Source organism: Oncorhynchus tshawytscha, linkage group LG10 (assembly GCF_018296145.1).
Source record: "Oncorhynchus tshawytscha isolate Ot180627B linkage group LG10, Otsh_v2.0, whole genome shotgun sequence".
NCBI lineage: Eukaryota > Metazoa > Chordata > Actinopteri > Salmoniformes > Salmonidae > Oncorhynchus > Oncorhynchus tshawytscha.
The window spans coordinates 9,013,606-9,034,067 of record NC_056438.1 but is presented as its reverse complement, the minus strand read 5'-3'; the positions used below and the strand labels follow the sequence as shown (position 1 = coordinate 9,034,067).

The 20,462-nt window shown below is 46.3% G+C and overlaps 2 protein-coding genes across 3 annotated transcripts in view; one reads left to right on the top strand and one right to left on the bottom strand.

Moving 5' to 3' along the window:
• Positions 1–1,525: 1,525 nt before the first annotated feature.
• Positions 1,526–18,214, bottom strand: nagk (N-acetylglucosamine kinase). 2 transcript variants are annotated; one of them, XM_024408147.1, is made up of 10 exons: positions 18,125–18,214; positions 17,714–17,798; positions 15,954–16,052; positions 9,380–9,521; positions 9,033–9,143; positions 8,769–8,881; positions 5,307–5,394; positions 4,969–5,066; positions 3,116–3,194; positions 1,526–2,080 (listed from the first exon to the last, which is right to left on the bottom strand). In XM_024408147.1, exons 1-10 carry the CDS (start codon positions 18,151–18,153, stop codon positions 1,872–1,874), a joined length of 1,053 nt encoding a protein of 350 aa, XP_024263915.1. In that variant the 5' UTR covers positions 18,154–18,214; the 3' UTR covers positions 1,526–1,871. The 2 variants fall into 2 exon arrangements, with proteins under 2 accessions (XP_024263915.1, XP_024263916.1); XM_024408148.1 differs by lacking the exon at positions 15,954–16,052.
• Positions 18,215–19,244: 1,030 nt separating this feature from the next.
• The window catches only part of dok1b (docking protein 1b), a 46,298-nt gene continuing 45,080 nt past the window's right edge, over positions 19,245–20,462 (top strand). The window contains exon 1 of the mRNA XM_042329402.1: positions 19,245–19,700. Coding sequence (XP_042185336.1) covers positions 19,644–19,700 — 57 coding nt within the window. The 5' untranslated portion in view covers positions 19,245–19,643. The remainder of the gene's footprint in view (positions 19,701–20,462) is intronic.

Here is a 20,462-nt window from a genome sequence, read left to right as displayed (position 1 = left end):
CATAGTTACTTTAAGTCCCCGACATGCAGAATCAGCCTTGTGTGTAGCCTCAGTTGGTCACCATAGTTACTTTAAGTCCCCGACATGCAGAATCAGCCTTGTGTGTAGCCTCAGTTGGTCACCATAGTTACTTTAAGTCCCCGACATGCAGAATCAGCCTTGTGTGTAGCCTCAGTTGGTCACCATAGTTACTTTAAGTCCCCGACATGCAGAATCAGCCTTGTGTGTAGCCTCAGTTGGTCACCATAGTTACTTTAAGTCCCCAACATGCAGACTCAGCCTTGTGTGTAGCCTCAGTTGGTCACCATAGTTACTTTAAGTCCCCGACATGCAGACTCAGCCTTGTGTGTAGCCTCAGTTGGTCACCATAGTTACTTTAAGTCCCCGACATGCAGAATCAGCCTTGTGTGTAGCCTCAGTTGGTCACCATAGTTACTTTAAGTCCCCGACATGCAGACTCAGCCTTATGTGTAGCCTCAGTTGGTCACCATAGTTACTTTAAGTCCCCGACATGCAGACTCAGCCTTGTGTGTAGCCTCAGTTGGTCACCATAGTTACTTTAAGTCCCCGACATGCAGACTCAGCCTTGTGTGTAGCCTCAGTTGGTCACCATAGTTACTTTAAGTCCCCGACATGCAGACTCAGCCTTATGTGTAGCCTCAGTTGGTCACCATAGTTACTTTAAGTCCCCAACATGCAGAATCAGCCGTGGACCAGTGTTGGGCTGAGTTGGGTGAAACGACCCGCCGCATCAATAGTTAGCTGATGATGATGGATATATTTGTAGAAGTCTTATCACTCAGACACACGCCACTTCAAAGCTCATCCCACTCATGTTGGGTGGGGTGATGAGTTTGTGGTGCACCTGTAGAGGCTCAATTAAATCAGTCCTGTATGAGGTCTGAAGAGGCCCTGGGGGGGGCGGCGGCGAGGCAAGGGATCTGGATTAAGTGTTCAACTGTTTCTCAATGTCTTCCTCTCACTGTTCATAGACAGTGGAGACAAAATAGACTCTTACGTGACACATCAGGGCTCAATGTCAATGGCACTGTCATTAATTTCAACGGTATATATAAGAGTACAGGCAAATCTGTCGTATGTGAACAGCGCAATAGCTGAACCATTGACTTGAATTAGTTTGGTGGTATTGAATTAGGTAGGTCTGGTTTTACCTTACCTTCTGGCTTGTCATAATACTCATCTGGTTTTTACAGTCTCACATTCAATCTATCACTTTACCAGAGTGAGAAAGCAGCCAGTGTGAACTTCTACAGGAGAATGTCCCTCTATACTCTCTGGATTAGAAATGGAATGTTAGAACTATGATGTCACACTGGTTAGAACTCGCTCTCTGCTGTGTCCTTAGGAATAGAATGTTGTGACTCAGAATGTCATATCACAACAATCCATAACCATGATGTCACAATGGCCGGGCTGTTCTGACCAATCCAAGCCATGGTAATTATGTAGCCTTGTCAGCAAGTGGGAGAAGCAGAATCGGTAAAAATAACAGACAGCGACCGAATGCTGCAAAACGTTGTGTATATTTCAGAATTGCATTAGTTATTAGAAAACATACCTCAGACTATATTCTCTTAATATGATTAAACATAAATCTTTCCTGCTGATATATTTAGATTCACAGTACAATTGGACAGTTGCGATGTGCTTGTTAGCTAAAGACCTCCCTCTTGTGGAGAGTTATTAGAAGTACAAAAAACCAGAGCTAATCAAATCAAGGACATATTATTGGTCAAATAAATCCCAAGCACTTAATTATTTGTCCAATCCCAAACGTTGCCCTACTTATAGCTGCGTCCTGATTGGTCAAGCTTGTGAGGCTTCGTTTGAATTGGTTCAGAGGCGATTCCTCATTGACTGCTTTGAAAGGAGTGTTTGTAGAAGACTTGTGCGTTGTCGGCGTAGTTGAGTGTTACTGTGGCGCCCGCGCTCTTCGCGCCGAGAACCGCACCGCCTAGCGCCGACCCCGATGACTGCCTCAGGGTCAGCAGGTTGTAGCCGTAGAAATGACCCTTGAAGGCAGGCGTGGACTCCAACTCCGCCAGGACCTCTGTGAAACCTGCCAACGAGACAGTTAGAGCTTAGCTGAACCCAATTATTTAAATATACACTAGATGACTGACAGAGGGTGCTGTTCGGAAGCCATTGCTCCATCTTGGTACTCTCCCACATTTAAAGAAATAATTTAGAAGCTATAGAAATGCATGTATTAATGTCCACATTTGTTCTATTAAACACTTTAATGCATAATGTTAAATTATATTAAACAAATTAAAACACACTACATGACCAAACGTATGTGGACACCTGCTTGGGGGAACATCTCATTCCAAAATCATGGGGATTAATATGGAGTTGGTCCCCCCCTTTGCTGCTATAACAGCCTCCACTCTTCTGGGAAGGCTTTCCACTAGATGATGGAACATTGCTGCATTGACTTGCTTCCATTCAGCCACAAGAGCATTAGTGAGGTTGGGCGATTAGGCCTGGCTCATTGTCATGCTGAAGCAGGAAAGGGCCTTCCCTAAACTGTTGCCACAAAGTTGGAACCACAGAATGATCTAGAATGTCACTGTATGCTGTAGTGTTAAGATCTCCCTTCACTGGAACTAAGCGGCCCGAACCATGGAAAAACAGCCCCAGAGCATTATTCCTCCTCCACCAAACTTTACAGTTAGCACTATGCATTTGGGGAGGTAGCGTTTCTCCTGGCATCCGCCAAATTAGTCAGTCGGACTGCCAGATGGTAAAGTGTGATGTATCCCGACAGAGAATGCGTTTCCTCTGCTCCAGAGTCCAATGGCGGCGCGTTTCACCCCACTTCAGCCGACGCTTGGCGTTGCGCATGGGGATCTTGGTGTCATTTTGACATCCATTGTGGACTGTTGGCTTGAAAAAGCTCATCTTTATGTTGACCTGGGAAATCCTTAGCCTGGTCCCAGATCTACTTGTGCCATCATCCCATTCCAAACATGTTTAACAAGGAGTGGGATGTTAGCACAAACAGACTAGTACCCAGGCTAGAAAATCCTGCCATAAGAGGACATTTTGACAACCGACTGGACTGATCCAACAACAGTCAGTTACAACCCACCTGGCTTCAGCAGCTCCCAGCTCTTCCACACTGATCCAACACACAAGATGGGTAGACACTGTTCACCTGTCAACAGAGCCTGATGTAGAGAGACAGACACAGAGAGAGGGACAGAGATGGAGATAAGGGGGGTACAATATCAGTGTAATCTGTTGAACCTTATATATGACATCATAGAAAAGGGTGAAAGTACAGTGCATTCTGAAAGTATTCAGACCCTTTGACCTTTTCCACATTTTGTTACGTTAGTCTTATTCTAAAATGGATTAAAACAAATTCTCATCAATCTACACACAATACCCCATAATGACATCACAATACCCCATAATGACAAAGCGAAAACAGGTTTAGAAATGTTTGCACATTTATTAAAAAATAAACTGAAACCTTATCCAGACCCTTTGCTATGAGACTTAAAATTGAGCTCAGGTGCTTCCTGTTTCAATTGATCATCCTTGAGATGTTTCTACAACTTGGAGTCCACCTGTGGTAAATTCAATTGATTGGACATGATTTGGAAATGCACACACCTGTCTATATAATGTTCCACAGTTGGAAGTGCATGTCAGAACAAAAACCAAGTCATGAGGTCGAAGGAATTGTCCGTAGAGCTCAGAGACAGGATTGTGTCGAGGCACAGATCTGGGGAAGGGTACCAAAAAATGTCTGCAGCATTGAAGGTCCCCAAGAACACAGTGGCCTCAATCATTCTTAAATGGAAGAAGTTTGGAATCACCAAGACGACTTATATTTGGCCGAACGGCCAAACTGAGCAATCGGGGGAGAAGGGCCTTGGTCAGGGAGGTGACCAAGAACCCAATGGTTAATCTGACAGAGTCTAGAGTTCCGCTGTGGAGATGGGAGAACTTTCCAGAAGGAAACCTATCTCTGCAGCACTCCACCAATCAGGCCTTTATGATAGAGTTGTCAGACGGAAGCCACTCCTCAGTAAAAGGTACATGATAGCCCGCTTGAAGTTTGTCAAAAAGCACCTAAAGACTCCCAGACCATGAGAAACAAGGTTCTCTGGATTGAACTCTTTGGCCTGAATGCCAAGCTTCACGTCTGAAGGAAACATGGCACCATCCCTACAGTGAAGCATGGTGGTGGCAGCATCATGCTATGGTGATGTTTTTCAGTGGCAGGGACTGGGAGACTAGTCAGGATTGAGGGAAAGATGAACGAAGCAAAGTACAGAAAGATCCTTGATGAAAGTGCTCAGGAGCAGGTTAGGACCTCAGACCGGAGTGAAGGTTCACCTTCCAACAGGACAATGACCCTAAACACACAACCAAGACAACACAGGAGTGGCTTCGGGACAAGTCTCTGAATGTCCTTGAGTGGCCCAACCAGAGCCCAGACTCGAACCCGATCTAACATCTCTGGAGAGACCTGAAAATAGCTGTGCAGCAACGCTCCCCATCCAACCTGACTGAGCTTGAGAGGATCTGCAGAGAAGAATGGGAGAAACTCCCCAAATACAGGTGTGCCAAGCTTGTAGCTTTATACCCAAGAAGACTTGAGGCTGTAATCGCTGCTTCAACAAAGTAAAGGGCATACTTATGAAATTGTCATTTCAGGTTTTATTTTTTATACATTTGCAAAGAAAATCCTAAAACCTGTTTTTGCTTTGTCATTATGGGGTATTGTGATGTCATTATGGGGTATTGTGATGTCATTATGGGGTATTGTGATGTCATTATGGGGTATTGTGAAGTCATTATGGGGTATTGTGTGTAGATTGATGGAAAAACAACATTTAATCAATTTTAGAATAAGGCTGTAATGTAACAAAATGTGTCAAAAAAGTCCAATTTTGCACTGTATGTGGGTAAAATGTGTGTGTATCTCACCTGTTGTGCTTTAGGTAGTACAGCCACTATGTGTTGGGCCAGGACCCTGCCTGCCAGGGTGAACAGATACTGACACAGAGCATCACCAGCTTTAGCCCCTGTAACTCACAATAGTGCACATTTATAGATCAATAAAAAAAAAAATGGAATATCGTATGAGGTTGATTAAAACCATGCAACACACGAGTCCAGTCCCAACACACGAGTCCAGTCCCAACACACGAGTCCAGTCCCAACACACGAGTCCAGTAAAAAACACACGAGTCCAGTCCAAACACACGAGTCCAGTCCAAACACACTTACGCTGTTGGGAGAGGGAAAATAAGAGGATAACTAACCTTCAGCTAATTTCTGGCAGAGTCCTGCAAAGTGAGACTTCTGGAAGTTTCTATAGAGATGAGGGAGCATCCCCATCAAGTCTGATACCTGTAGGGAGAGAGAGAGAGAAGGGAAGGGAGAGAGAAGGGGAGGGGAGAGTGAGGCGAGGGGGGAGAGAAAGAGGGGAGGGAGAGAGGGGAGGGGAGAGAGAGGGAGAGAGGGAGGGGGGGAGAGGGAAGGGAGAGAGAGAGGGGGGAAGGGGAGAGAGAGGGGGAAAGGGGGAGAGAGGGAAGGGGAGAGAGGGAAAGGGGAGAGAGAGAGAGGGGGAAGGGGAGAGAGAGAGAGAGAGAGAGAGGGGGAAGGGGAAGAGAGAGAGAGAGAGAGAGAGGGGGGAGGGAGAGAGAGGGGGGAGGGAGAGAGAGAGGGGGGAGGGAGAGAGAGAGGGGGGAAGGGAGAGAGAGAGGGGGAAGGGAGAGAGAGAGAGGGGGGAAGGGAGAGAGAGAGAGGGGGAAGGGGAGAGAGAGAGGGGGAAAGGGGAGAGAGAAGGGGAGAGAGAGAGGAGGCGAGGGGGAGAGAAAGAGGGGAGGGAGAGAGGGGGAGGGGAGAGAGGGAGGGGGGGGGAGAGAAGGGGAGAGAGAGGGGGAAAGGGGAGAGAGAGAGGGAAAGGGGAGAGAGAGAGGGAAAGGGGAGAGAGAGAGAGGGGGAAGGGGAGAGAGAGAGAGAGAGAGAGAGGGGGAAGGGGGAGAGAGAGAGAGAGAGAGAGGGGGAGGGAGAGAGAGAGGGCGGGGGAAGGAGAGAGAGAGGGGGAAGGGAGAGAGAGAGGGGGGGGAAGGGAGAGAGAGAGAGGGGGAAGGGGAGAGAGAGAGGGGGAAAGGGGAGAGAGAGAGAGGGGGAAGGGAGAGAGAGAGAGAGAGAGGGGGAAGGGGGAGAGAGAGAGAGAGAGGGGGAAGGGAGAGAGAGAGGGGGAAGGGAGAGAGAGAGAGGGGGAAGGAGAGAGAGAGGGGGAAGGGAGAGAGGGGGAAGGGAGAGAGAGGGGGAAGGGAGAGAGAGAGAGGGGGAAGGGAGGGAGAGAGAGGGGGAAGGGAGAGAGAGGAGAGAGAGAGAGAGGGGGAAGGAGAGAGAGGAGAGAGAGAGAGGGGGAAGGGAGAGAGAGGAGAGAGAGAGAGAGGGGGAAGGGAGAGAGAGGGGGAGAGAGGGGGAAAGGGAGAGAGAGAGCGAGAGAGGGGGAAAGGGAGAGAGAGGGGGAAGGGGAGAGAGAGGGAAGGGAGAGAGAGGGGGAAGGGGAGAGAGAGAGAGAGAGGGGGAAGGGGGAGAGAGAGAGAGAGGGGGAAGGGAGAGAGAGAGAGGGGAAGGGAGAGAGAGAGAGGGGAAGGGAGAGAGAGAGAGGGGGAAGGGAGAGAGAGAGAGGGGGAAGGGGAGAGAGAGAGAGAGGGGGAAGGGGAGAGAGGAGAGAGAGAGAGAGGGGGAAGGGAGAGAGAGGGGGAGAGAGTGGGGACAGGGAGAGAGAGAGCGAGAGAGGGGGAAAGGGAGAGAGAGGGGGAAGGGGAGAGAGAGGGAAGGGAGAGAGAGGGGGAAGGGGAGAGAGAGAGAGAGAGGGGGAAGGGGAGAGAGAGAGAGAGAGGGGGAAGGGAGAGAGAGAGAGGGGAAGGGAGAGAGAGAGAGGGGAAGGGAGAGAGAGAGAGGGGAAGGGAGAGAGAGAGAGGGGGAAGGGGAGAGAGAGAGAGAGAGAGAGAGAGGGGGAAGGGAGAGAGAGGGGGAAGGGGAGAGAGAGAGAGGTTAGATGAACAACTCATACATAATGTAGATGTAAATTATGTTGTTTACTTGATGAATTAAAAGTGCCAAGCCATTCACACCCGATTAAAATCAGGAAGACTGGCCTGAATGGCTTGGCACTTTTAATTAATCGGGAAAACGCAACATAATTCACATTGCTTCCTGTCTTACCTCATCAGCACAGCAGGCATTTATGGGGTAGTGTTTATAACGTCACCTCATCAGCATAACGTCATGTCTTTCTTCCTCCTTCCCTATTAGCAAGGGGAATGTCCTCCACCTATTAACTTCAGTCTATGAGCATGGCACCCCGCTTGCTGATTAACCTATAAGCTCACTGGTGCAATAATCTGTTTCCTTCCTTTCAACCAATGGGTATAAATCTACATTGTTTCTCCCACTTGCTGTTTTGCAGCAGCAGGACTTCCAACGACCTTCCACCACCAAACGACCTTCCACCTCCACACGACCTCCCACCACCAAACGACCTTCCACCTCCACACGACCTCCCACCACCAAACGACCTCCCACCTCCAAACGACCTCCCACCTCCAAACGACCTCCCACCTCCAAACGACCTCCCACCTCCAAACGACCTTCCACCACCTCCACACGACCTTCCACCACCTCCACACGACCTTCCACCACCTCCACACGACCTTCCACCACCTCCACACGACCTTCCACCACCTCCAAACGACCTTCCACCACCTCCACACGACCTTCCACCACCTCCACACGACCTTCCACCACCTCCACACGACCTTCCACCACCTCCACACGACCTTCCACCACCTCCACACGACCTTCCACCACCTCCACACGACCTTCCACCACCTCCACACGACCTTCCACCACCTCCACACAACCGACCTTCCACCACCTCCACACGACATTCCACCTCCACACGACCAAACGACCGTCCACCACCAAACGACCTTCCACCTCCCCACCACCACCAAACGACCTTCCACCTCCCCACCACCACCAAACGACCTTCCACCTCCCCACCACCACCAAACGACCTTCCACCTCCCCACCACCACCAAACGACCTTCCACCTCCCCACCACCACCAAATGACCTTCCACCTCCCCACCACCACCAAACGACCTTCCACCTCCCCACCACCACCAAACGACCTTCCACCTCCCCACCACCACCAAACGACCTTCCACCTCCCCACCACCACCAAACGACCTTCCACCTCCCCACCACCACCAAACGACCTTCCACCTCCCCACCACCACCAAACGACCTTCCACCTCCCCACCACCACCACCAAACGACCTTCCACCTCCCCACCACCAAACGACCTTCCACCACCACCAAACGACCTTCCACCTCCCCACCACCACCAAACGACCTTCCACCTCCCCACCACCACCAAACGACCTTCCACCTCCCCACCACCACCAAACGACCTTCCACCTCCCCACCACCACCAAACGACCTTCCACCTCCCCACCACCACCAAACGACCTTCCACCTCCCCACCACCACCAAACGACCTTCCACCTCCCCACCACCACCAAACGACCTTCCACCACCAACTGAAACCCGTCATCAGAACCATCGTTTAGGGCAACCGATCAGCAGCACCCGGCCCAAACTATTCAATGAAATCCCATATTGCATTCTGTCTCGGTTGTCAGTTAAGCCTGTACTCAATTTAATTTCCTGTTGTACTTTCGGTTGACCTCTCACCTGGAAGTAATTCTCAATGACCTTCTTGACGTGAGTGACATCATGATGGGGCTTGACCAGGTTGTCTTTGGCATCGAACACCGTCTTCACTGCCAGGTGGGAGATCCAGAACGCTGATGGAGAGAGAAAAGAGGGGGAGGGGGGGTAAAAGAGGGAAACAGTAGGAGGAAAAAATAAATGAATGGAGGAAAATAGAGAGGTGATCATAAGAGAAGACAAGTTTATTGGACTTCTGTTTATGTTGATTGTTGGCGTCATGGCTACCTGACCCCTCGTCCCCCATCATATGACCCCAGCCTCCACAGCCGACCTGGCTTCCATCTGGGTTCACCAGCTTACAGTTAGAACCAGTCCCACTGATCAACACTATACCTCCTATATGTAGTGTGAGAGGGGCAGAGAGAGAGGGAGGGATGAGTGAAGTCATACTACACAGTTGTAAGATCACAGTGAACATTCCTTTCAACAATTAAGTCGAAGGACACCACACACAGATTACAAGATCCACTTCTCATACTGGCTATTGATCATATTAAATCATTCTTTCAAATCCTAATTTATCACTTTCAATAAAAAATAAAAAAGTTATGTTAACAAGATGGTTCCGTTACCCCGGTCGCTGGCTGTTGCCATGGCGCCGATGGCATCGGTGGTGATGTAATAATTGATGCTGAGTTTAGGAAACCTGTTCTTCATCTCACAGATGATCTTCTCAATAGCATCCTTCTGTTCCCCTCCGCTAAGAGACATTCCCTGGGAGAGCGAGATATTATCATACTAGTTAGCCTACTTGGTAAAAAGGGGCAATTACACAGTAACAGATTCAAATCAAATCAAATAAAATTTTATTTGTCACATACACATGGTTAGCAGATGTTAATGCGAGTGTAGCGAAATGCTTGTGCTTCTAGTTCCGACAATGCAGTAATAACCAACAAGTAATCTAACTAACAATTCCAAAAAAACTACTGTCTTATACACAGTGTAAGGGGATAAAGAATATGTACATAAGGATATATGAATGAGTGATGGTACAGAGCAGCATAGGCAAGATACAGTAGATGATATCGAGTACAGTATATACATATGAGTTAAGTATGTAAACCAAGTGGCATAGTTAAAGTGGCTAGTGATACATGTATTACATAAGGATGCAGTCGATGATATAGAGTACAGTATCAACGTATGCATATGAGATGAACAATGTAGGGTAAGTAACATTATATAAGGTAGCATTGTTTAAAGTGGCTAGTGATATATTTACATCATTTCCCATCAATTCCCATGATTAAAGTGGCTGGAGTAGTCAGTGTCATTGACAGTGTGTTGGCAGTAGCCACTCAATGTTAGTGGTGGCTGTTTAACAGTCTGATGGCCTTGAGATAGAAGCTGTTTTTCAGTCTCTCGGTCCCAGCTTTGATGCACCTGTACTGACCTCGCCTTCTGGATGACAGCGGGGTGAACAGGCAGTGGCTCGGGTGGTTGATGTCCTTGATGATCTTTATGGCCTTCCTGTAGCATCGGGTGGTGTAGGTGTCCTGGAGGGCAGGTAGTTTACCCCGGTGATGCGTTGTGCAGACCTCACTACCCTCTGGAGAGCCTTACGGTTGAGGGCGGTGCAGTTGCCATACCAGGCGGTGATACAGCCCGCCAGGATGCTCTCGATTGTGCATCTGTAGAAGTTTGTGAGTGCTTTTGGTGACAAGCCGAATTTCTTCAGCCTCCTGAGGTTGAAGAGGCGCTGCTGCGCCTTCCTCACGATGCTGTCTGTGTGAGTGGACTAATTCAGTTTGTCTGTGATGTGTATGCCGAGGAACTTAAAACTTGCTACCCTCTCCACTACTGTTCCGTCGATGTGGATGGGGGGTGTTCCCTCTGCTGTTACCTGAAGTGCACAATCATCTCCTTAGTTTTGTTGACGTTGAGTGTGAGGTTATTTTCCTGACACCACACTCCGAGGGCCCTCACCTCCTCCCTGTAGGCCGTCTCGTCGTTGTTGGTAATCAAGCCTACCACTGTTGTGTCGTCCGCAAACTTGATGATTGAGTTGGAGGCGTGCATGGCCACGCAGTCGTGGGTGAACAGGGAGTACAGGAGAGGGCTCAGAACGCACCCTTGTGGGGCCCCAGTGTTGAGGATCAGCGGGGAGGAGATGTTGTTGCCTACCCTCACCACCTGGGGGCGGCCCGTCAGGAAGTCCAGTACCCAGTTGCACAGGGCGGGTCGAGACCCGGGGTCTCGAGCTTGATGACGAGCTTGGAGGGTACTATGGTGTTGAATGCCGAGCTGTAGTCGATGAACAGCATTCTCACATAGGTATTCCTCTTGTCCAGATGGGTTAGGGCAGTGTGCAGTGTGGTTGAGATTGCATCGTCTGTGGACCTATTTGGGCGGTAAGCAAATTGGAGTGGGTCAAGGGTGTCAGGTAGGGTGGAGGTGATATGGTCCTTGACTAGTCTCTCAAAGCACTTCATGATGACGGATGTGAGTGCTACGGGCGGTAGTCGTTTAGCTCAGTTACCTTAGCTTTCTTGGGAACAGGAACAATGGTGGCCCTCTTGAAGCATGTGGGAACAGCAGACTGGTATAGGGATTGATTGAATATGTCCGTAAACACACCGGCCAGCTGGTCTGCGCATGCTCTGAGGGCGCGGCTGGGGATGCCGTCTGGGCCTGCAGCCTTGCGAGGGTTAACACGTTTAAATGTCTTACTCACTTCGGCTGCAGTGAAGGAGAGACCGCATGTTTCCGTTGCAGGCCGTGTCAGTGGCACTGTATTGTCCTCAAAGCGGGCAAAAAAGTTATTTAGTCTGCCTGGGAGCAAGACATCCTGGTCCGTGACTGGGCTGGGTTTCTTCCTGTAGTCCGTGATTGACTGTAGACCCTGCCACATGCCTCTTGTGTCTGAGCCGTTGAATTGGGATTCTACTTTGTCTCTGTACTGGCGCTTAGCTTGTTTGATAGCCTTGCAGAGGGAATAGCTGCACTGTTTGTATTCAGTCATGTTACCAGACACCTTGCCCTGATTAAAAGCAGTGGTTCGTGCCTTCAGTTTCACACGAATGCTGCCATCAATCCACGGTTTCTGGTTAGGGAATGTTTTAATCGTTGCTATGGGAACGACATCTTCAACGCACGTTCTAATGAACTCGCACACCGTATCAGCGTATTCGTCAATGTTGTTGTCTGACGCAATACGAAACATCTCCCAGTCCACGTGATGGAAGCAGTCTTGGAGTGTGGAGTCAGCTTGGTCGGACCAGCGTTGGACAGACCTCAGCGTGGGAGCCTCTTGTTTTAGTTTCTGTCTGTAGGCAGGGATCAACAAAATGGAGTCGTGGTCAGCTTTTCCGAAAGGGGGGCGGGGCAGGGCCTTATATGCGTCGCGGAAGTTAGAGTAACAATGATCCAGGGTCTTTCCACCCCTGGTTGCGCAATCGATATGCTGATAAAATTTAGGGAGTCTTGTTTTCAGATTAGCCTTGTTAAAATCCCCAGCTACAATGAATGCAGCCTCCGGATAAATCGTTTCGTTTGCAGAGAGTTAAATAAAGTTCGTTCAGAGCCATCGATGTGTCTGCTTGGGGGATATATACGGCTGTGATTATAATCGAAGAGAATTCTCTTGGTAGATAATGCGGTCTACATTTGATTGTGAGGAATTCTAAATCAGGTGAACAGAAGGATTTGAGTTCCTGTATGTTTCTTTCATCACACCATGTCACGTTGGCCATAAGGCATACGCCCCGCCAGTCTTCTTACCAGAAAGATGTTTGTTTCTGTCGGCGCGATGCGTGGAGAAACCCGCTGGCTGCACCGCTTCGGATTGCGTCTCTCCAGTGAGCCATGTTTCCGTGAAGCAGAGAACGTTACAGTCTCTGATGTCCCTCTGGAATGCTACCCTTGCTCGGATTTCATCAACCTTGTTGTCAAGAGACTGGACATTGGCAAGAAGAATGCTAGGGAGTGGTGCACGATGTGCCCGTCTCCGGAGTCTGACCAGAAGACCGCCGTTTCCCTCTTTTTCTGAGTCGTTTTTTTTTTGGGTCGCTGCATGTGATCCACTCCGTTACACTGGTTGTAAGGCAGAACACAGGATCCGCATCGCGAAAAACATATTCTTGGTCGTACTGATGGTGAGTTGACGCTGATCTTATATTCAGTAGTTCTTCTCGGCTGTATGTAATGAAACCTAAGATGACCTGGGGTACTAGTGTAAGAAATAACACGTAAAAAAACAAAAAACTGCATGGTTTCCTAGGAACGCGAAGCGAGGCGGCCATCTCTGTCGGCGCCGGAAGTCCCATTTGCGCTGGGACTCAGATTCTTCACTTAAAATGTATGCCAAACAAAAACCATTGATTTCAAATTTTAACAAACCATATAACTCTATGGACAAGGACTACTTTAAACAATTTACACCAAATATTTTTACAAAAACACATTTTACTGGAAGAACAGTGCAGATGCTAAATTTGGTAACAGATTTTTGGTAAAATCTCCCTCCGTTTTTAAAAATGAAAACCAGCTGAATTAAGATTCCCAGACGTCTGCAGAAAGAATGAGGCGTCAGCTATGACATCACACCGTGAGTTTAAAAAAAAATAATCTCTTTTGGTTATTGAACTACAATAAGTGAAGTGGATTAACGCCCTGTAACGGAATTTCATCATGGTTCCCTGATCTGTACTCCACAGGAATACATCATTATGGATATTAATGTCATTCTCCTCATGGTGATAGGTACAAAGGTAGAAATATTTTATTATTATTTTCATGAGCTCCGCCCCCAAACAAGACCAAATTCGGTTGGACCGGACCAAATCTGAACCAATCTTAGACGTCTATGTTTCAGAAGTTTGGACATCAGAGTAGAGCACAGTACACCAGAGCTCAGTAGAGTACAGTAGAGCTCATTAGAGCTCAGTACAATTCAGTAGAGCTCAGTACAATTCAGTAGAGCTCAGTAGAGTACAGCAAAGCTCAGTACAGGAGAGCTCAGTAGAGTACAGTACAGCAGAATACAGTAGAGTACAGCAAAGTTCAGTACAGCTCAGTAGAGTACAGTAGAGCTATGTAGAGTACAGTAGAGCTCAGTAGAGCTCAGCAGAGCTCAGTACAGTAGAGCTCAGTACAGTAGAGCTCAGTACAGTAGAGCTCAGTACAGTAGAGCTCAGTAGAGCTGAGTAGAGTACAGTAGAGCTGAGTAGAGTACAGTAGAGCTGAGTAGAGTACAGTAGAGCTCAGTAGAGTACAGTAGAGCTCAGTAGAGTACAGTACAGTAGAGCTCAGTAGAGTAGAGCTCAGTAGAGCTCAGTAGAGTACAGTACAGTAGAGCCCAGTAGAGTACAGTAGAGCTCAGTATAGTAGAGTACAGTAGAGCTGAGTAGAGTACAGTAGAGCTGAGTAGAGTACAGTAGAGCTGAGTAGAGTACAGTAGAGCTCAGTACAGTAGAGCTCAGTAGAGTACAGTAGAGCTCAGTAGAGTACAGTAGAGCTCAGTAGAGTACAGTACAGTAGAGCTCAGTAGAGTAGAGCTCAGTAGAGCTCAGTAGAGTACAGTACAGTAGAGCTCAGTAGAGTACAGTACTTAATGTTCCTTAATGTTACTACGGAGGGGAATGTTCCTTAATGTTACTACGGGAGGGGAATGTTCCTTAATGTTCCTTAATGTTCCTTAATGTTCCTACGGAGGGGATATGTTCCTTAATGTTCCTTAATGTTCCTTAATGTTACTACGGAGGGGAATGTTCCTTAATGTTACTACGGGAGGGGAATGTTCCTTAATGTTACTACGGGAGGGGAATGTTCCTTAATGTTCCTTAATGTTACTACGGGAGGGGAATGTTCCTTAATGTTCCTTAATGTTCCTTAATGTTACTACGGGAGGGGAATGTTTCTTAATGTTACTACGGAGGGGAATGTTCCTTAATGTTACTACGGAGGGGATATGTTCCTTAATGTTCCTTAATGTTACTACGGGAGGGGAATGTTCCTTAATGTTACTACGGAGGGGATATGTTCCTTAATGTTACTACGGAGGGGAATGTTCCTTAATGTTACTACGGAGGGATATGTTCCTTAATGTTACTACGGGAGGGGAATGTTCCTTAATGTTACTACGGAGGGGATATGTTCCTTAATGTTACTACGGAGGGGAATGTTCCTTAATGTTATGTTACGGAGGGGAATGTTCCTTAATGTTCCTACGGGAGGGGAAATGTTCCTTAATGTTCCTTAATGTTACTACGGGAGGGAATGTTCCTTAATGTTCCTTAATGTTACTACGGGAGGGGAAATGTTCCTTAATGTTCCTTAATGTTACTACGGGAGGGGAATGTTCCTTAATGTTACTACGGGAGGGGAATGTTCCTTAATGTTCCTTAATGTTCCTACGGGAGGGGATATGTTCCTTAATGTTCCTTAATGTTCCTTAATGTTACTACGGAGGGGAATGTTCCTTAATGTTACTACGGGAGGGGAATGTTCCTTAATGTTCCTTAATGTTACTACGGGAGGGGATATGTTCCTTAATGTTCCTTAATGTTACTACGGAGGGGGAAATGTTTCTTAAAGTTACAGAAGGGAGAAAGTGTGATCCAACAGTAAATATAGGTGTTGATATTAGCTGTCACGGGTCTTCAACATTATTGTGTTTCCATGTATTTCTAATGCGTTTGATACTTTTTATGGTAAAAAAAAAAAAAAAAGATCCCTTTTCCATCTGCTTGACAAGAAATCAAAGCCTTTGATTTTCCCCAATTTTTAGGTTGAAAAATGTACATATTCCTTAATTTGTAAAACATATAAACTCTTAGCTTTCATTTGCCTCAGTTTGACATGCTCCTATGAATTGCACGTTGGTGCTGATGGGTCTATATTTTATATATACATGGAATTGTCCTTAAGCCTTAGTAACGATTAGCCTACACAATACACAACCCAAGAACTACAATTAGCTACACAAAAAAAGGTGATTCTGTGTAGATGCTTCGCAAAGTATACACTCAATACAAGTGCTCAGGATCGCCATTTTGAGTAGCTAACAGAGCTAGTAAATAGTATATCAAAATCTAATCAAATCTAATTTGATTGGTCACATACACATATTTAGCAGATGTAGCGAAATGCTTGTATATTAGGCTTTAGATTAGATTGTTGCATTAAAATCATGAATTGATTCACCAGAGAGTGGAGAGGTGTGTCTGGGTCTAGCCCCGCTTCTATTTTGGCTTTCTGGACCATGTCGTTGATGGCCTCGATACACTTGTCAACACCCACCAACTGAAAGACAACACACACAGTCAACACCCACCAACTGAAAGACAACACACACAGTCAACACCCACCAACTGAAAGACAACACCTACAGTCAACACCCACCAACTGAAAGACAACACCTACAGTCAACACCCACCAACTGAAAGACAACACATACAGTCAACACCCACCAACTGAAAGACAACATATACAGTCAACACCCACCAACTGAAAGACAACACATACAGTCAGCACACAGTCAACACCCACCAACTGAAAGACAACATATACAGTCAACACCCACCAACTGAAAGACAACACATACAGTCAACACACAGTCAACACCCACCAACTGAAAGACAACACACACAGTCAACACCCACCAACTGAAAGACAACACACACAGTCATCACTCACCAACTGAAAGACAACACACACAGTCATCACTCACCAACTGAAAGACAACACATACAGTCAACACACAGTCAACACCCACCAACTGAAAGACAACACACACAGTCAACACTCACCAACTGAAAGACAACACATACAGTCAACACTCACCAACTGAAAGACAACACACACAGTCAACACCCACCAACTGAAAGACAACACACACAGTCACTCACCAACTGAAAGACAACACATACAGTCAACACCCACCAACTGAAAGACAACACACACAGTCAACACACAGTCAACACCCACCAACTGAAAGACAACACATACAGTCAACACCCACCAACTGAAAGACAACACATACAGTCATCACTCACCAACTGAAAGACAACACATACAGTCATCACTCACCAACTGAAAGACAACACATACAGTCAACACCCACCAACTGAAAGACAACACATACAGTCAACACCCACCAACTGAAAGACAACATATACAGTCAACACCCACCAACTGAAAGACAACACATACAGTCAACACCCACCAACTGAAAGACAACATATACAGTCAACACCCACCAACTGAAAGACAACATATACAGTCAACACCCACCAACTGAAAGACAACACATACAGTCAACACACAGTCAACACCCACCAACTGAAAGACAACACATACAGTCAACACACAGTCAACACCCACCAACTGAAAGACAACACATACAGTCAACACACAGTCAACACCCACCAACTGAAAGTCAACACATACAGTCAACACCCACCAACTGAAAGACAACACATAGTCATCACTCGTGAATCGTTTCATAATGTAGAAGAACCACTCATGACTTTAATAGAAGCTTAACGTCCTCTTCCTTCACACGTCTATGCACAGATCTAAGACCAGCTTACCATCTCTAAATCCTGACCTTAATCATTAGGAGGGAAAACACAAAGCTGACTTCAGATCAGCACTTACAAGTGGTTGGACTGAAATAGATGCCGATTATGTTTTTAATTTAGATGCCGGATAGTATTTCTAAGCCAATAATCTACAAGGGGTGCAGGAACTCAAGCAGTAGAACATTTGAGGTGCCGGAACTCATTTCCTGTACATTGGAATCTACTCGCTGTCATAATAAAAGTGTACTGTCAGTTCTGTGGTCTCATTCAGTGGTTGGTTGAGGTGCTTCTGCTGATCTGTGGTCAGCTTTACTTTAACCACCTAACGGTTAACATCAGGCTATGGAATATGGTAAACTGATCCTAGATCTGTCATCTCACCCAGTGGTTGGTTGAGGGGCCGTCTGTCTCTGCAAGGATTTTCCCATTCTCAGAGACCAATACCGCCTTGGAGTGGGTCCCACCACTGTTACAATAGATGACACGCACAGACAGGCCGACAGGAGCGCCGTGCACACACAAATCAAATCAAATGAATAGGAAACTTTTCCTTAAGAATATGGATATTGTCACAAAGGAATGTTTAATTTAACTGACTAAACTCCACCCCCTGGTGAAAGGAAGTGTCTGATGAATCGTTGGTGTAGAGTTTAGTCAGACAGGTTTATGTTCTATGTGACAATCAAACAACAGCACAGCATTTTGCCCTAATCAGTTCTGCGCTATATCTGCCTGATAACACGTTTTCATTCAAATTATTACCGGATAAAAAATGGTTTATTAGAGACTCACCCTTCAACACCACCGAACACTGCAGCCATTGCTTCTCTCTTTTTCCTGTTTCGATCATGTGACACGTCACTTCAGTTTCTGATCCAATCAGATCACATTATACAGTTTAGACTTTGACATTTTTTAAAATAACTTTTATATAATCAGTTTTATTGTGGGAGGATCTTATGATGTCCATGCCTTGTAAATAATTACATTCAACGCCCAGTTTCACTTAGGAGCTATTCTGGTATCTACTCTGCGGCTCAGTGTCGCAGTATTGCCTAATAACCAGCAGGGGGCGGAATTACACAAGTTGAAATTGAATGGATACATGTTTCCCATGCCAATGAAGAATGGGGAGGGGAGGGGAGGGGCAATGGGTATTTTAGGCTTAGGGGTTAGGTTTGGGAAAATAGGATTTTGAATGGAAATCAATTTTAGGTTCCCACAAGAATAGTACAACATATTCTGTGTATTTGTGTGTGTGTGTGTGAGAGAGAGAGCGAGCGAGTTATAAAGATTGCGTGGCTGTTATTTTGGTGATAAAGATCTGGGGACAAGGTGTGTTGAGTCTACCAGAGAGGTCAAGTCGAGATATTATGTAATTTCACAAAGAATACAAACACACATAATTCCTGTGTGACATCTTGGCAAAAGGCACACGTATTGTCTATATGTTGAGCAAACCTGGGCACAACCAAGTCAACACATGAAGGATCAATGCAGGCCTATTATTTGGATTCCAATTAATTAAATAAATGGACTCTGAATTCAAATGCATTATGCACAAAATGTTGCAATGCTATTTTTTATTTTTAAAGAATGCCCGGTATGAACCTGTCCATTCTCATTGTAATTATTCTGAACAAGGCTATTGAAAGTTGAAACGTCAATCTTTAAAATGTATCTAATAAAACGACCTATTTTTCATGGTGGGCGAGGATTGCGCCTTTTCCTGTCCAATGATGTCTACACATTTTTAGGTTGCACCTCTACTCACGTTAAGCACATTCTACTTCTTTCCGAAATAATTCATTAACAAATAAACATAAGTCAAAGGTGTGTGTGGCACTGCGAGCCAGCTGTTGAACTATGCTGCTCTGCTGTTGTCCTCATGCTGTCAGACGGAGTGCAAAACGAGGAGGTGGGAGGAGAAGAGAGAGGAACAGAGGAGAGAGCGGTGCAGTGCACTCATCATGCACGCCAGACTGCGTGGACACACGGCACGCGGGGCACAAGGAGGAAGAGGGAGCGGCGGGTGGCGACAAGCGACAGACAATAACATTACCGTCAGGTTTTCAGGACGTTAGATAACAACTTTTTCAAGACTAGAGGGTACTTTCCCCCCGTTTTAAACATGTATTAATTGTATTAAAACACTTTAAATGCCTCGGAATGTTGAGAAAAGCGCGTTATTTGCGGAAGTAAGTAAACTTGAGTTGAAGGAAGTTCAGACAGAGAAGGAAAAGTAACCGAAAAGTGGTGTCAAATTCGAGAGTATTCCTAGTTCTTGGGACGGGGGGTCCGAACTTTGGAGATGGACACCCACGTAAAAGAGGGACAACTTTACGTTCAACATCAGAAGTTTGGCAAGGTAAGACAATAAAATATTTTAAAGCTACGTAATTCTAACTTGTCATAGCCCACTAAAAGTGTTTTCAAGTTGAAGAGGAAAAATACAGAATGGCCCTATCCGGTTGTTAACCGTCGCGGACTGGACTTGGGACCGTTCTACGTCATAGAGCACACATTGATCCAATTAAAGTAAGCTATTGTATCCAGTTAAGTTCAGACGCCGGGCCCGACCATCCCGCAAACCATTGTAGCCTAATTTACATCCCATGTCAAAGATTTAGTTTTGATATTATGCAAAATCGTATTGCCGAACGAGTTCCACAACAAGGGGAAGTAAGAGAAGGGACCAGTTTAGCTCTCTATTGCAACTCCGCATCAATGTTTGGACATGATATTGCCCTATAGCCATCAACTAATTTCAACTGTTTGCTGACGGATAGGTCTAGGTTTAGAGAAGTCTAAACCTGAATGTATAGTAGTACTGTCAGTGTTTATTCAGTCTGTTTCAGCTTCAATATTGGAGTAGTTTTTTTCTCTGCAGTGTCAGCTGCAACTTAGTAGGCCTATTACTGTGTGTGTAATGTGTATGCGTTTTTATTAAGAAACCATAACACAATCTTATCAAGTATCACTATTACTAAGTATTTAATAAGAGTCAATAGAGGACATTCATGTTATATCTTTCAGTCTGTATATAACTACCTTGCCCTAAAGCCCCCAGGCCTGTATATAACTACCTTGCCCTAAAGCCCCCAGGCCTGTATATAACTACCTTGCCCTA

Bases quoted from the DNA above. Each gene is read 5' to 3' on its own strand.
- nagk (XM_024408147.1), bottom strand. From the start codon at position 18,153: ATGGCTGCAGTGTTCGGTGGTGTTGAAGG. The intron at 17,799-18,124 runs GTGAGTCTCTAA...CTATTGTAACAG, and splicing joins GTGTTCGGTGGTGTTGAAGG to TGGTGGGACCCACTCCAAGG. The intron at 8,882-9,032 runs GTAGCCATGACG...TCTCTCCATCAG, and splicing joins GATGGGGGACGAGGGGTCAG to CGTTCTGGATCTCCCACCTG.